The sequence below is a fragment of the Neofelis nebulosa genome, chromosome X, assembly GCF_028018385.1.
Source record: "Neofelis nebulosa isolate mNeoNeb1 chromosome X, mNeoNeb1.pri, whole genome shotgun sequence".
In the NCBI taxonomy this organism is placed as follows: domain Eukaryota; kingdom Metazoa; phylum Chordata; class Mammalia; order Carnivora; family Felidae; genus Neofelis; species Neofelis nebulosa.
In genome coordinates, this window is record NC_080800.1 from 64538935 (window position 1) to 64556155 (window position 17221).

At 36.9% G+C, this 17221-nt stretch overlaps 1 protein-coding gene and 1 pseudogene across 4 annotated transcripts in view; both read left to right on the forward strand.

Moving 5' to 3' along the window:
- The window catches only part of ATP7A (ATPase copper transporting alpha), a 157656-nt gene that overhangs the window by 109577 nt on the left and 30858 nt on the right, over positions 1-17221 (forward strand). For all 4 annotated transcript variants that reach the window (XM_058713986.1, XM_058713983.1, XM_058713984.1 and 1 more), the window contains 5 exons: positions 864-1097; positions 2258-2349; positions 3600-3727; positions 4760-4914; positions 5349-5483. In XM_058713986.1, coding sequence (XP_058569969.1) covers positions 864-1097; positions 2258-2349; positions 3600-3727; positions 4760-4914; positions 5349-5483 — 744 coding nt within the window. The remainder of the gene's footprint in view (positions 1-863; positions 1098-2257; positions 2350-3599; positions 3728-4759; positions 4915-5348; positions 5484-17221) is intronic.
- On the forward strand, positions 5511-11489 carry LOC131502972 (solute carrier family 2, facilitated glucose transporter member 3-like; annotated as a pseudogene).

Here is a 17221-nt window from a genome sequence, read left to right on the forward strand (position 1 = left end):
AATTCATATTTAGATATGAATTTAGCATTCATATCTGCTATTGTATATAATTGTATATTTAAAGCTATAATAAAATAGATTATATTTTATTTATCTGTATTTGATTTAATATTCCATATTAAATATATTAAAATTAATTATATTCACATTATTATATTAAATGTTACTTAATTATTAATTATATAAAATAAAATAATGGTGGCAATTATAATATTATGTTATTATTTTTATTATTTCTCCCTAGCACTGAAGTTCATTATTTTCTGTATGTTTTCAACTCTTCTTTTGAGATGAACTTTTACTATAGAACACTTCTATCTAATAAATCTATTCCTTTTTCTGATTCTTATAAAAAGTTATGATGATTTTAAGAAAATCTTAGTGTGTTTCTCTATACTAATGAAAAATAAGCTTCTCAGTTATGTATACCAATGAAAACAGCCAGCAGTTCCAGTAGCTTGTGATATACACTTAGGTTGAATTTTGGATAGGGGGAACAGAGTTTTCCATAAAAAACCCTTGTCAAAAATGTAATTTTTTTTCTTAGTTCTTTTTTTTTCTTAGTTCTTGTTTTTGCTAGCATCTAAAAGAATAATCTAAGAATTATCTTTCTTTATATTATGGAATATCCATTGGATCATAGAGGACAGCTGCCAAGAGCTTCTACAGCAATTTGAATCCCTGCATGCACATACCTGCTAAAATATGGACACTATTGTTTCAGCTTAAAATCTTTCCTTAGTGTTGCTGGATTAGATAAAAGTCAAAGGAAATGAACATTATTACTGTATCTTTGTTACTGAGATAAACATTTGGATTTCAGCATTTTTTTAAAAAGCGTAATTATTGTTTCTGTATTACAGTTTTTTGGAGGCTGGTACTTCTACATTCAGGCGTATAGAGCCCTGAAGCATAAAACTGCAAATATGGATGTACTGATTGTGCTGGCAACCACCATTGCTTTTGCCTACTCTTTGGTTATTCTTCTGGTTGCAATGTATGAAAGAGCCAAAGTAAACCCTATTACTTTCTTTGACACACCTCCTATGCTATTTGTCTTTATTGCACTAGGCCGGTGGCTGGAACATATAGCAAAGGTAAAGTAAGAATGGATGACGTTTTTTAAAATCTTGGGTAGATAAATGATTGTAATATTTTTGAGACCAATTATTGGAAATATGCATTGATTTATACAGTTAACAAAAGAAGTACTTCTGTTTTGGTAATATTTTAAGTTAAATTTTCCTTTAGAAGATTTACCAAATTTATGGAATTAATACTGTAGATAGTATAGTACATCCATGTTCATTTAAACATGAGATTTAAACAGAGAGACATTTGATAAATATTTATTTATATCACATTGTTAATGGGAAAATTGATGTGACCACAGGATTTAAAATAATGATGGAAAGAATATTCACCCATAATCCCATACTATAATGGAAATTACTTTCTAATTCTGCTTGAGATACCTTTATATTTTAGAGTGGCAAACATAGTATACATACCAGTTTGTATCCTTAACATTATACAGCTTTTTCCCCATTTTGCAGTCTAGATAATTATTTGGTACTTTCTGAATCATATTCTGGCAAATCATTGTGCTGTCACTCAACTAAACCATTCCTGTTTTGTTCTCAGACTGTTTCCAGTTTTAAATTTTAGATAATCTTGCATTAAACATATTCATGTTTAATAGTAATTTCTATTGAATTAGTATCTTAGGATAAATTATAAAGTATATGAGTAAAGAGCATAAATCTTTTTATGGCTCATGCTACAAGTTGTAACAATTTTTTTTATCAACAAGAGTATGTTAGTAAAGTAGTTTTACTACAACTTCATTGGCATTAACTCCTGTATAAATTCTTGCTAAATTAGTATGCATTAAATGGTATCATAGAGTTGCTTTCTTTTGCATTTCTTCCATTAATAGCAAGGATAAACATTTTTCCACATATCAGGTATTTTATTTCTTCTTACATGAATTTCCTAATCATGTCTTTTGCTCATGTACCTGAGTTCTTGATGCTTTTCTTATTAAGTTACATTATTTATTTATAAATTATGCCTAATAATATATTTTATATTTTGTATACTTCATATTTTTGAAGTGAAATATTTTCTAATTTGAACTGATTAATATTCCTAAAATTATCTCTTGGGTAAATGTTAAGTATTATATCTTTATTTTAGGTAAAACCTGAGATTTTTCTTCCTTAGCATTGTTAACATGTTTGTTTTTTATTTATAGGGCAAAACATCAGAGGCTCTTGCCAAGCTAATTTCACTACAAGCTACAGAAGCAACTATTGTAACTCTTGACTCTGATAATATTCTCTTAAGGTATTTATTTTCATTCTTCCCCCTTCTCTTTTTAACTTCTTACAAAAAATATCAAATATACCCAGAAGTAGAAGAGTATAATGAACTCACATAATCTATCTCCCAGATTTGAGTTATTCACATTTGGCCAGACTTCATCTAAATATCTTTCTGTTGTTGCAGTAGTATTTTAAATTCCAGTCATATTGTTTTACTGCTAAATATTCCTAAAAAAGGACATATTCTCATGTAACTAACTACCATATTGCATTTAACAAAATGAACAATACCTTAATATCATCTCTTATACAGTCTATATTCACATTTCTCTTGTTGTCTCCCAAAAGTTGAAAGTTTCTTTGTTTGAAATAAAAATCAAAGAAGTTACACATGTTGATGCATTTGACTAACACGTTTCTTTTAATCTAAAACAGCTCTTCCCTCTTGTTCTCCCTCCTCCCTCTCCACCACCCTCCTACTCCCACCTACCACCCTCTCAACCCCCGCCATGCAATTAACTTATTAAAGAATCCATCAATGTGATGTCCTGCAGAATATCACACAATCTGAATTTAACTCTTTGCTTCCTTGTGTTGTCATCTAACTTGTTCTCTAACTCCTATGTTATCTGTAAACTGGAAGTTAGAGCTAAAGGCTTGATAAGATTTCAGTCTTTTTTTTTTTTTAAGATTTCATTCTTTTGTATTTCTCATTTGTATATTCATAAAACTAGGTAAATTTACACAATAAATACATTGTTTACTTAAATAAAACCCATCACATTATTTTCTAAACCTTTCATTTATTCATTCAGTGACTATTCAATAAACATATAGGGTACCTATTTTGTGCCAGATACTGAACTATTCCCCAACAGTGAACAGGACTAACATTGTAGCTCCTAGCTTAAATGTTAGTTATAGTTTCCATTGGTAGCAGTTCCGGAGCTACAAGCTTGACATTAACCAACAAGCTTGCATGGAAAGATCAGGGTGAGAAACATATTTTCCCAATGCTTTTTATTTTTGTTTTTTAATTATTTTTTTAAAGTTTTAATTATTTATTTTGAGAGAGAGGGTGGAGGAAGGGGCAGGGAGAGAGAGAGGGAGAGAGAGAGTCTCAAGCAGGCTCCACACTCAGCACAGAGCCCGATGCAGTGCTCAATCTCACGAGCATAAGATCACGACCTGAGCCGATATCAGGAGTCAGCCACTTAACTGACTGAACCACCCAGGCACCCCTCAATGCTTTTTATTTTAACTCATATGCAGTGAAGAACAAGTGGATGTGGAACTTGTACAACGTGGAGACATCATTAAAGTGGTTCCAGGAGGCAAATTTCCAGTGGATGGTCGTGTGATTGAAGGACATTCTATGGTAGATGAGTCCCTTATCACAGGTATGTTCTTTCAGAGGATCATGACATGAAAGTAAAATGAATCCAAAGTGATAATGAAAAATAGGAATAAAAAGTGGAGAGCTTTTTTGTAGAAACTATGTAATGAGTAAATAATGAGCAAAGAAAATATGAATTCTTTTTAAGACTGTATTAAATCAATTTCTGCAGATTTACTCTGTGTTTTTAGTTATGCTATTGAAAGCTTTTTTAACTGAGGATTGTTTATTACTAGAATGTGTAGCCAAAGGAAGTTTTCTCATTCTGATGTAGAGCGCAAGAGACTTTGGCAGATTTTCCTGAGCAAATAACCTATTATTTTGTTTTCCTTCCCTAAACACTGGTCTGGTCTGAGCTGGCATATGACTCCAGGTTTTCCATATCAGGGTCTGCTCTAAGAAAGGAGGCCTTGGAGTAGTTTTAGAGATCTTAGCTAACTAAGGCTGATCCAGAACAGAACCAAAATAATACCTTAATCCTCAGGATGATTCCAGAAGAGGCTCAGCTTATGGATTATGAGGAAATAATTTTAGGACTCTGTGTTTCTCAATAGGGTGCTATTGCCAATTCAGATGGGACAATTGTTAGTTCTGGGGAACTGCTTACACATTGTAATATACTTAGTATCCCTGACCCTGGCCCACTAAAGCAGCACCACATGCTCCACCGGTAGTTATTACAAACAAGAACTCCCACATTTCTAAGTGCTCCTTGGGAACATTTAGAAAACCAATGATCTAAGACTAGGGTGGAGCTTTAAAAATGTCTGCCTATAAGACATTGTCTTTAGACATGTCTGCCTAAAAACCTTAATAGGCTTTTCCAGTTTAAGATATATATCCCTGGGTTTGGCTCAGAACTGACATAAGGAAAAAGGGAGGGCAACTTTCACCTAGGCATTTGTCCAGATTCTATTTCATGAAGTAAGGATCACTTTTCTACATATTTTTTGACAATTAATGAATAACAGCATGTTTCAAGATAGTATTTATTAATGTTCCCTAAATCTAAATCTGTCTTTACTCCTTTATACAGGGGAGGCAATGCCAGTGGCTAAGAAATCTGGCAGCACAGTGATTGCTGGTTCCATTAACCAGAATGGGTCACTACTTATCCGTGCAACCCATGTTGGAGCTGACACAACACTTTCTCAAATTGTCAAACTTGTGGAAGAGGCACAAACATCAAAGGTAACTTAACTCCCTAGGAGAAACTGAAATAATTTTTTTTAAATTTTTTTTAATGTTTATTTATTTTTGAGACAGAGAGATACAGAGCATGAACAGGGGAGGAGCAGAGAGAGAATCTGAAACAGGCTCCAGGCTCTGAGCTGTCAGCACAGAGCCCGACGCGGGGCTTGAACTCACGGACCGCGAGATCATGACCTGAGCCGAAGTCGGACGCTTAACCGACTGAGCCACCCAGGCGCCCGTGAAATAATTTTTTTTAAAGAGTGCTCAGTATAATCCTGATCTAGTTTTTTATATTTTCATTTGATTAACTCTAGTTGCATTAATATGGAGTTCATTTAAATATTTGTGTGTAATACCAAATAATACTCTATTACAAAAAAGAGACCTTGATACATGTGTTGTTGTTATTGTTGTTGTTGTTATCATTCTAGGCTCCTATCCAGCAGTTTGCAGACAAACTCAGTGGCTACTTTGTTCCTTTTATTGTTGTCATTTCCATTGCTACCCTCTTGGTTTGGATTATAATTGGATTTCTGAATTTTGAAATTGTGGAAACCTACTTTCCTGTAAGTGACTTGTAAAAACTCTTTACCATGTGTAAAAAACAGTTGGTGAATCTTTTGCATAAACTATTAGTTGGAAAATAATTTTATAATTACTAGTAACTTTAAGGGCCTGAAGTGGGAGGATAATAACAATAACATTTGCATTTCTAGTACTGAACTTTTATATTTTATACCAGTCTCATTCCAAACATGACTTTGTTTTCTTGAAGGACTATAGATGTATTGAGAAAAGCCTTGGGATCTCAGCTCTGTTTCCAGTATATCATCCAATATATCGTCTTATTTTAACTGTCACAACAAATGCAAGTTATACATGATGGGTGTTATTAGAATCTCATTTTATAGATGAGGAAACTGAACATCAGTGTGATCTTAAGTCAACTTAATTTCTCTCTGAGCCTCAGTTTCATCATCTATAAAGTGAGATTCTAATAACACCCATCCTTGCATAACTTGTAGTTGTTGTTAAAGTTAGATAAGAGGATATATTGGAAACACTTTGTAATTTATTAAATGCTTTATAAATATAAAGTAATATTAATGTCTGTTCCTCTGTATTTCTATAATAGTCTCTAAAGTATGGTGTCATAAAGTGGTAAAGTAGACCTGGCTTGTACCTTATATTAGAGATATAACCTTTAAGTCACTTCTGTTATCCTCGATTTTGTCATCTGTAATGTAGTGATAATAATACCTAAATTGCAAGATTGGAATGAGTGTAGGTGAAAACATGCACATATGACATATATTAAAGCATAAGCTTTAGTCCCTCCCAACTCTGTTCCTATGTAGATAAATATCTCTTAGATGAACACTTAAAGTATTTGAGAACTTTGTGAGAACCTAGCACCGTAAAGCCATTACTACTGAGAAAGTCTTTATTGTGTTTCTTTATTTTAAAAAATACCATGCTGTACACTGTTTCATGTTGTTTGTCCCTTTATTTATTTATTTATTTATTTATTTATTTATTTATTTATTTAAAAATGTTTATTTATTTATTTTGAGAGTGAGAAAGAGCACAAGCAGGGAGCGGGCAGTGAGAGAGGGAAACAGAGAATCCCAGGGCTCACAGGGACTCAGGACTCAAAAACCACAAGATCATGACCTGAGCCGAAATCAAGAGTCAGACACTTAACCAACTGAGCCATCCAGGCACACCTGTCCCTTCATTTAAAGAACAAGTAGAATCAGGAGAGTGAGGGTGAGATGTAGAGCCTTACTGGGGACCTGAAGAAAAACTTACTGCCAAGAAGGACATTTTGAAGGTTTTGTTGGCTAGAAGAGGTGTCTCTGGGATCTCCTAGATATTTATTGAAGATTGGAAAAGAATTAAATTAGGGCCATGGAAACACAGAAGGTCTCTTTGCCATCTTCATTGATTCAATAGGCTCTTTCCAGTTTGGTTACAACACTGGAGTCATCGGTGCTCCTGAGACAATTATTAAGAATTTTCTCAGTTACTCTTTGGAAAAGAGATTAGAAGACTCTCCCACTCAGGTGGTACTCACTTCCCTCTGGTCCTTATCTGTGGCAGTCTTCTCCATTAACGGTATGATTGCCTCCTTTTCTATTGGACTTTTGTCAACTGCTTTGGCAGGCGCGATTCAATGCTTATTGTCAACCTATTGGCTGTTGCTGGTGTCTGCCTTACAGGGTTCTCCAGAGTAGCAGAGTCTGTTGAAATGCTGATCCTGGGCCAATAGATTAATGGCCTCTTCTGTGGACACTGCACAGGTTTGTGCCCATGTACCTTGGAGAGATATCTACTACTGTCCTACGGGGTTGTGGGAGCTTTGGCATTCCTAACTAGCTGGGAATTGTTGTCAGGATTCTGGTGGCTCAGATTTTTTGTCTGAAAGTCATCTTGGAGACTGAAGAGCTTTGGCCCCTGTTGTTGGGCTTCACCATCATTCTAGCTGTCCTACAAAGTACAGCCCTTCCACCTTGCCTTGAAAGTCCTAGATTCTTGGTCATTAACAGAAAGGAAGAAAAGACTGCTAAGGAGAACATCTAGTGATTGTGGGGCACCCAAGATGTGACTCAGTCAGGACATCCAGGGGATGAAAGATGAGAGTGCTAGGATGGCACAAGAAAGGCAAGTCACTATGCTGGAGCTATTCAGAGTGTCCAGTTACTGACAGCATATTGTCATTTCCACCATACTCCAGCTCTCCCACCAGCTCTCTCAAATCAATGTTATGTTCTGTTAGTAGGAATCTTCAAAGATGCAGATGTTGGGGAGCCAGTCTATACCACCATTGGTGCAGGTATGGTTAATACTGTCTTCACTGTAGTTTCTCTGTTTCTGGTCAAAAGAGCAGGGAGGAAGACTCTACTTCTGATTACCCTTAGATACATGGCATTTTGTTCCATCCTCATGACTGTTTCTTTGTTATTAAAGGACAAGTATAATTAGAAGAGCTTTGTCTGTATTGTGTCTGTCTTGGTCTTCGTGCTGTTTTTTGAAATTGGCCCAGGCTCCATTCCCTGGTTTATTGTGTCGAAACTCTTCATCCATGTACTCCACACAGCTGCAATGGCAGAGACTGGTTATTCCAAGGGGACCTCCAACTTTTTGGTTGGGCTGCTCTTCCCCCTCAGCTGCATTCTATTTAGGAACCTACATTTTTATTGTATTCACTGGCTTCCTTGTTATCTTCTTTGTCTTCATCTTTTTCAAAGTCCCTGATACCCATGGCAGGACTTTTGAGGAAATTACATGAGCCTTTGAAGGGCAGGTAAAGGAGGCTGGTAGAGCTGACAAAGTCCTCATTGTGAGATTAATAGCATCCAACCCGTTAAGGAGACCACCACCAATGTCTAAGCCATGCCTCCTTCCTGCCTCCCTACCAACATGAAAAAGCAACCTCTCCCTGAGTGAGAGAGAGACCTCATCAGACTGTAACCCAGAACTGTTTCTGAATACTGCTACTTGATTTCCTTTCTCTTCTTGAGCACTCAGAAGAACCCAGTGCTAGGTTCGTTGTTATCTACAGTGGTTTTTTAAAACATTTTATCTCTTGGACATTCTCTTCTGTTTAGGACCAAGTGAACTTTCTTTCATCTCAGGAGTAATTGGCTGGTTGGTGTATGACAACTTTGCCAGCGTTTTCTCCCTTGGGTTCTTGTATTGCCTCAAAAGGGCATATATGAGAGTAAGAGTAAGGTGCAACTTCCCCAACCCCAGATTTACCAGGAAGCAGATGTACGTGAGTGTGGAGGGCATAGAGGAATTAAATAAGAGCACCTTCCTCACTACCATACAACTCTGCAGAGAAAATTAACTTGAGTTTATTTTATCTTCTAGTTTTATTACATAAATATTTAGTTCTTTAAGTGTAAAGTGATTTTACCAAATAATGAGAAAATAAGGAAATTGAAGTTAGAGGGAAGCGCTTAAAGAGAGGTTATAGGGTAGAAGATTTGATACTGGAAAAGTAAAGGTGCACTAAAAAGGAGTATTTCTTAGAAATGTAATATGTTATTGCAGAGTACATGATATGGTGTATGAGGTTTACACATTGCCTCTTAACAATTTCTGTCCTTCAGGTAGAAACTCTCCAGTTTAACTTCTCAGGAAAGTCATGTGCCTATATTAAGAAGCTACTGGTCTCCTTTGGAACTTTTTTCTTTGTTGAAGATTATATGTAGTGTTACTTGAAATCTACAATTATTACTAAAATAGGCATTGTACTTAATGGTGGTTGATGGATTGGAACTTTGGATGGAGTCCAGAGAAGGGAAGCTAGATCCCTTCTCCCCTCGCTGGACCAAACAAGATCTTCCCTTATAGCAGACCCACTTTTATTTTTTAATGTTTATTTATTTTTGGAGAGAGAATGCAAGTGCGTGAGGGGAGAGAGAAGGGGACAGAGCATCAGAAGCAGGCTCTGCACTGACAGCAGTGAGCCCGATGTGGGGCTTGAACTCACAAACCTTGAGACCATGACCCGAGCCGAAGTCAGGTGCTCAATGAACCCAGGTGCCCCAAGACTCACTTTTTTTTTTTTAAGTACTCTTACCACCTGTCTAGTGGGAGAGTCCTCCAGATGAGCAAGCAAAAATGCTGGTTCTTGGTAGAGGTTTAGTATTTTTCCATTTTGTTTTTTAAGAGATACTATTTTATTTATTTTTTATAAATAACTCCATTTTTCCTCAAATTTTTACTTAAATTCTAGTTAGTTAACATATAGTATAGGAGCGCCTGGGTGGCTCAGTAGGTTAAGTGTCCAACTTGGTCTCAGGTCATGATCTTGCAGTTCGTGAGTTTGAGCCCTGTGTCCAGCTCTATGCTGGTAGCTCAGAGCCTGGAGCCTGCTTCAGATTCTGTGTCTCCCTCTCTCTCTGTGCCCCTACCCCACCTGTGCTCTCTCTCTCTCTCTCAAAAATAAACATTAAAAAATAAAAAAAAAAACATATGGTATAATGTTTATTTCAGGAGAATATAGTGATTCATCACTTACGTATAGCACCCAGTGCACATCATAACAAGTGCCTTCCTATACCCATTACCTATTTAGCCCATCTTTTACATCTTTGTAATATAACTTGAAGTCCAGAATTCTGATGCCTCTAGCTTTGCTTTTCTTTTTCAAAATTGGTTTGGCTCTTTGGGTTTTTTGGTGGTTCCATACAAATTTGAGGATTGTTTGTTCTAGTTTTGAGAAGAATGCTGGTGCAATTTTGATTGGGATTGCATTAATTATGTAGATAGCTTTGGGTAGCATAGACATTTTAACAATGTTTGTTCTTCCAATCCATGGGCATGGAATGTTTTCCCCTTTCTTTGGGTCCTGTTCAGTTTATTTTATAAGTGTTCTATAGTTTTCAGAGTCCAGATATTTTACCTCTTTCATTAGGTTTATTCCAGGTATCTTATGGTTTTTGGTGCAATTATAAGTGGGATTGAGTCCTTGATTTCTTTTTCTGCTGCTTCATTATTGGTGTACAGAAATACAACAGATTTCTGAACATTGATTTTATGTTCTACAACTTGGCTGAATTCATGTATCAGTTCTAGCAATTTTTTGGTGGAGTGTTTCGGTTTTCTACACAGAGTATCATGTCATCTGTGAATGGTAGAAGTTTGACTTTTTCCTTGCCAATTTGGATGTCTTTTATTTCTTTTTGTTGTCAGACTGCTGAGGCTCAGACTTCCATACTATGTTAAATTGTAGTGGTGAGAGTGGACATTCCTGTCTTGTTTCTGACTGTAGAGGAAAGGCTTCAGTTTTTCCCCATTGAGGATGATACTAACTTGGGTCTTTCATATATGGCTTTTATGATATTGAGGTATGTTCCATCTATCCCTACTTTGTTGAGGGTTTTTATCAAGAATAGATGCTGTATTTTGTCACATGCTTTTTCTGCATCTTTTGAGGGGATCATGTGGTTTTTATCCTTTCTTTTATGAATGTCGTATATCACACTGATTGATATGCAAATATGAAATAACCCCTGCAGCCCAGGAATAAATCCCACTTGATCATGGTGAATAATTCTTTCGGTGTACTATTGGGTTCAATTTGTTAGTATCCTGTTGAGAATTTTTGCATCCAGGTTCATCAGGGATATTGGCCTGTAAGTCTCTTTTTAGTGGGATCTTTGTCTCTTTTTGGAATCAAGGTAATGCTGGCCTCATAGGTTGAGATTGGAAGTTTTCCTTTCATTTTTATTTTTTGGAACAGTTTGAGAAAAATAGGTATTAACTCTTCTTTAAATGTCTGGTGGAATTCCGCTGGGAATTTATCTGGTCCTGTACTTTTGTTTGTTCGGAGATTTTTGATTACAGATTGAATTTCTTTGTTTCCTGGTTATGAATCTGTTCAAATTTTCTATTTCTCCCTGTTTTAGTTTTAGTGGTTTGTATTTTTCTAGGAATTTGTCAGTTTCATCCAGATTGCCACATTTGTTGGCATAAGAGTTTTCAAGATATTCTCTTATAATGGTTTATGTTTATGTAGTGTTGATTGTGATCTCCTTTTCATTAATGATTTTATTTATGTGGGTCCTTTCTCCCTCTCTCTCTCTCCTTTTTTTTTGAGAGCAAGGGGCAGAGAGTGAGAGAGAGAGAAACAGGACTCACCAGAGCAGGGCTTGAGCTCACCTGAAGTGGGGCTGGAGCTCACCCGATGCAGGACTTGAACTCAGGAATCATGAGATAATGACCTGAGCTGAAGTCAGATGCTTAACCGACTAAGCCACCCAGGCACCCTCTCTTTTCTTATGGATAAGGCTGGCTGGGGGTTATCAATTTTATTAATTCTTTCAAAGAACCAGCTCTTAGTTTCATTGATCTGTTCTACTGATTTTTTTGTTTCTATATCATTTATGTCTGCCATAATCTTTATTATTTCCCTTCTTCTGCTGGCTTTAGGCTTCATTATTGGGTTTTTTGTTAGCTCTTTTAGGTGTAAGAGTAGGTTGTTTATTTGAGACTTTTCTTGCTTCTTGATGTAGGCTTGTAGTGCAATATACTCTCCTCATAGGACTGCCTTTGCTGTATCCCAAAGGTTTTGGACTGTTGTGTTTTCATTTTCATTTGCCTCCATGTATTTTTTTAAATTTCTTCTCTAATTTCCTGGCTAACCCATTCATTCTTTAGTAGGATGTTCTTTAACCTCCATGTATATGTTGTCTTTCCAAATTTTTTCTTGTTTTTGACTTCAAGTTTCATAGCGTTGTGGTTGGAAAATATTCATGGTAGGATCTCAGTCTTTTCGTACTTGTGGAGGGCTGATTTGTGACCCAGTGCATGTCTGTTCTGGAGAATGTTCCATGTGCACTCAAAAAGAATATGTATTCTGCTACTTTAAGATGAAATGATACAAATATATCTGTTAAGTCCATTGGTTCATTGTGCCATTCAAAGCCATTGTTTTCTTGTTGATTTTCTGCTTAGATGATCTGTCCATGGCTGTAAGGAGGGTGTTAAAGAACCCTACTATTATTGTATTATTATCAGTGAGTTTCTTTATGTTTGTTATTAATTGTTTCATATATTTGGGTCCCTCCAAGTTGGGGGCATTAAATATTTACAATTGTTAGATATTCTTGATTGATAGAACTATTAATTATGATATGGGCCTTCTTCATCTCTTGTTATAATCTTTGATTTTTTTTTATTTAAAAAAATTTTTTTTAACATTTATTTATTTTTGAGACAGAGAGAGAGCATGAACAGGGTGGGTCAGAGAAAGGGAGACACAGAATCTGAAACAGGCTCCAGTCTCTGAGCTGTTAGCACAGAGCCCGACGCAGGGCTTGAACCCACAGACCGCGAGATCATGACCTGAGCCGAAGTCGGACGCTTAACCGACTGAGCCACCCAGGCGCCCCTAATCTTTGATTTGAAATCTAGTTTGTTTGATATAAGTATGGCTACTCCAGCTTTCTTTTGATGTACATTAGCATGATTGGTGGTTCTGTATCCTCTTACTTTCAATCTGCAGGTGTCTTTAGGTATAAAACGAGTCTCTTATAGGCAGCATATAGATGGGTCTTGTTTTTTTAGTCATTCTGATACACTGTGTCTTCTTATTGGAGCATTTAGTCCGTTTATATTCAGAATGATTTTGGTAGATACGAATTTAGTGCCATTGTGTCACCTATAAAGTTGGTGTTTCTGGTGATGCTCTTTGTTCCTTTCTAGTCTTTGTTGCTTTTGGTCTTTTTTTCCCCTTTAATATTTCTTGATTGTCTGGTTCAGTTGTCATGAGATCTTTTTTTTAGTTTTTGTCTGGGAAACTCTTTATATCTGTTCTTCTATTTTGAATGACAGCCTTCTTGGATAGAGTATTCTTGGTTGCATATTGTTTCCACTCAGCACGTTGAATATATCTTGCTACTTCTTTCTGGCCTGCCAAGTTTCTGTGGAGAGATCTGCTGTGAACCTGGTCTGCCTTCCCTTGTAGATTAATGACTTTTTGTTTTCAGGATTCTTTCTTTGTCTGGGTATTTTGTAAATTTGACTAAGATAGGTCTTGACGATGACTGGCTTTTGTTGAATTTAATGGGAATTCTCTGTGCTTCTTGGATTTTGATGTCTGTTTCCTTCCCAAGATTAGGGAAGTTTTCAGCTGTAACTTGCTCAAATAAACTTCTTGCCCCTTTTTCTCTCTCTTCGTCTTTTGGGACAGCTATGATGTGAATGTTATTATTCTTTATGTTATTACAGTTTAGGCTGAGTTCCCTAAGTCTGCAATTGTGATTCAGTACCATTCTCTCCCCCCTCTTTTCAGCTTTGTTATTTTCAGTAATTTTATCTTTTATATGTGATTCGTTACTCTTTGTCCATCCTGATTGTTATGGCATTCAAGTGGATTTGCATCTTGGTATAGCATTTTTTATTTTGGCCTGACGAGTTTTTAGTTCTTTTATCTCTTCAGTTGGGATTTCTCTAGTGTCTTCTATGCAGTAAGGAATTCTCTAGTGTCTTCTTCTCTAGTGTCTTCTATGCTTTTCTGAAGCCTGGCTGGTATCTTTATAATTGTTATTTTAAATTCTGGTTCAGATATCTTATATCTGTATTGATTAAAAACCTGGTCATTACTTCTTCCTTTTCTTTCTTTTGGGGTTAATTCCTCCATCTTGTCATTTTGTCTAGGTCACTGTTTTTTTTGTGCGATTGTTAGGAAAGCCTGTTATATTCCTGCTCCTGAGAGAAATGGCTATATTAATAAGAGTTCCAGAAAAATAAAAGCATCCTAAATGTACTGTGCTGTTGTGTTTTGGCTGCTCCTATCTTTAGGTCAGTCCTCTGCAGAATTTCTCCTTGCCTGCAGTGGGGGTTGTTTGGACCTTGCCTACTGTGTGGCAAATTTTGACTAGGTGTGTCTCAGTCTCTTTGTTAAAACAAGCCTGATAAAAAAAAAACAACACAAAAACAGGCCAGATCCTATTTCCCCTAGAGCTGAAGTGTTGCAGCACTCTATAATCAGTAGCCTTGGTGAATGCAAGGGGTTTGTGCTGGTCTTCTTGAGGAGGAGCCTGCAGGGCTTATATTCAAGAGGACTTGCCCTAGAGGAGAGGCACCTGCAGAATGCAGGGGGACGGGGTTTGATATAAGCAGCTCTGGTCTCCACTGGGGTGTGCTGTGCTGCTCACTGAAGTCAGTCAGTACTGATGGGTGGGCTGGGGGAGACGGGAATGGTGATGGACCTCTCCTCCCCATAGTGGGGAGTTCCTGCAGGCCAGTCTTCAGGTAGCCCTCACAGAAGACCAAAAAGTCACCCCTTTTCTGTCCCTGGCTTCTGTCAGATTTCTGCCTTCACCCTATCTATATTTGAGCTGCCTGCCTGCCAGGTGGCACAATACTTGTGTGTTTTATCAGGCATGCAGCTGGGTTTCAAAACTTTAAATTTTAGGGACCCGCATGAGTTGGACCTGCACTGATCCTCTGGGGGAGGTTCTCACCATACTTTTGCCATTTGTCGGTTTGTCCCATAAAAGTTCTTGCACTATCTTGCAGTAGTTTGGAGTTTATGGTAAAGTGTAGCACATAGCCAGCACTGGGGTTTGCTGCCTTCACCCAGTATCTTTGTTCCTATGAGAATAGGGCATCACATTGCCGGTGCTAATTCTCTTATCCCTGGAGAGGCCATGCCACCACTCCCAAATGCACTCCAAGAAGGGTAATTGTTTCTACCCATGTGACCAAGGGTATCCCTCAGACCATGCTGCCTGCTCCTAGTTCTCCACCCTTCCTCCCCACTGGAACACCACTGAGCCCACCAGGCACGATTCCAGCAACAGTATGGACTTCTAAAACTTCAGACTTTGCATTTTACTGCTTATAAAACTTACGACAGTCAGCCCCTCTCCTTTTCTTAGTCACTGGTTTTGGGGATAAGTTTTACTTGTGCAGTCCCCTGCCTGCTGCTTCACTCTTGCCCTCTCTCTCTTGCCCCTCTTTCTGTAATCAGGGCTCCTTCCCTTCCACAGCACCCACAGTTCTTTTCTCCCTCAAATCAACCCCTGCAGCTCCTACCTTCCATGAGGTGGTCGTTTTTCTACCTGTAGATGTGCAGTTTTGTTCTCTCAGTCCTCAGATCAATTTCTTCATTGTTTGGAATGGTATGATATTTATCTAGCTGTGTTTTAGGGAAGAGGCAAGCTTAGTGTCCCCCTACTTCTCCACCATCTTAACTCCTTTCCCAAGAGATTTTAATTGTTGATTTTAATTTTTTAAGTTTTAATTTTAATCTCAGTTAGTTAACATACAGTGTTATATTAGTTCCAGGTGTACAATATAGTGATTCAATAATTCCATCCATTACCTGGTTCTCATCATGACATGTGCACTCCTTAATCCCCATCACCTATTTAGTCCATCCCCCCAACCACCTACCCTCTGGTAACCATCAGTTTGTTCCCTGTAGTTAAGAGTCTGTTTATTGACTTGTTTCTATTTTTTCCCTTTATTCATTTGTTTTGTTTCTTAAATTCCACATGAGTGAAATCATATGGTATTTGTCTTTCTCAGACTGACTTATTTTGTTTAGCATTATAATGTCTGGCTCCATCTATGTGGTTGCAAATGGCAAGATTTTATTCTTTTTTATGGCTGAAGTAATATTCCATTATAAATATATACCACATCTTCTTTATCCATTCATCAATCAATGGACAGTGGTGCTGCTTCCATATCTTGCCTATTGTAAGTAATGCTGCTATAAACAGACTGGTGCATGTATCCCTTTGAATTATTGTTTTTGTATTCTTTGAGTAAATACTCAGTAGTGCAATTGCTGGATCATAGGGTACTTCTACTTTTAACTTTTTGAGTAACCTCTATACTGTTTTCCAGAGTGGCTCCATCAGTTCCCACCGACAGTTCAAGAGGTTTCCTTTTGCTTCGCATCCTTGCCAACATCTGTTGTTTCTCGTGTTGTTGATTTTAGCCATTCTGACAGGTGTGAGTTGATATTTCATTGTAGTTTTGATTTGCATGTCCCTGATGGTAAGTGATGATGTGCATCTTTTCATGTGTCTTGGCCATATGTATGTCTTTTTTGGAGAAATGTCTGTTCATGTCTTCTGCCCATTTTGTAATTGGATTATTTGTTTTTTCGGTTTTGAGTTTGATGAGCCGTTATAGATTTTGAATACTAGCCTTTTATCAAAGGATATATGTCCTTGAAAATATCTTCTCCCATTCTATAGGTTTCCTTTTAATTCTGTTGATTGTTTCTTTCACTGTTCAGAAACTTTCTATTTTGATGTAGTCTCAATAGCTTATTGTTCCTTTGGTTTCCCTTGCCTCAGGAGACCTATCTAAAAAAAAGTTGCTATGACCAATGTCATTAAAGTTACTGCCTGTGTTCTCTTCTAGGATTTTTATGGTTTCATGTCTCAGATTTAAGTCTTTAATCCACTTTTAATTTTTTTGTATGGTGTAAGAAAGTGGTCCAGTTTCCTCCTTTTGCATGTAATTGTCCAGTGTTCCCAATACCATTTGTTGAGGAGACTGTCTTTTTTGCATTGAATGTATCTTCTTGCTTTGTTTAAGATTTGTTGACCATATAATTGTGGGTTTATTTCTGGGTTTTCTATTCTGTTCTGTTGATCTGTGTCTATTTTTATGCAGTTACTATACTGTTTTGATTCCTACAGCTTTGTGATATAACTTGAAGTCTGGAATTTTGACACCTCCAGCTTTGCTTTCTTTTTCAAGATTGCTTTGGCTATTTGGAGTCTTTTGTGTTTCCATACAAATTTTAGGATTGTTTGTTCTA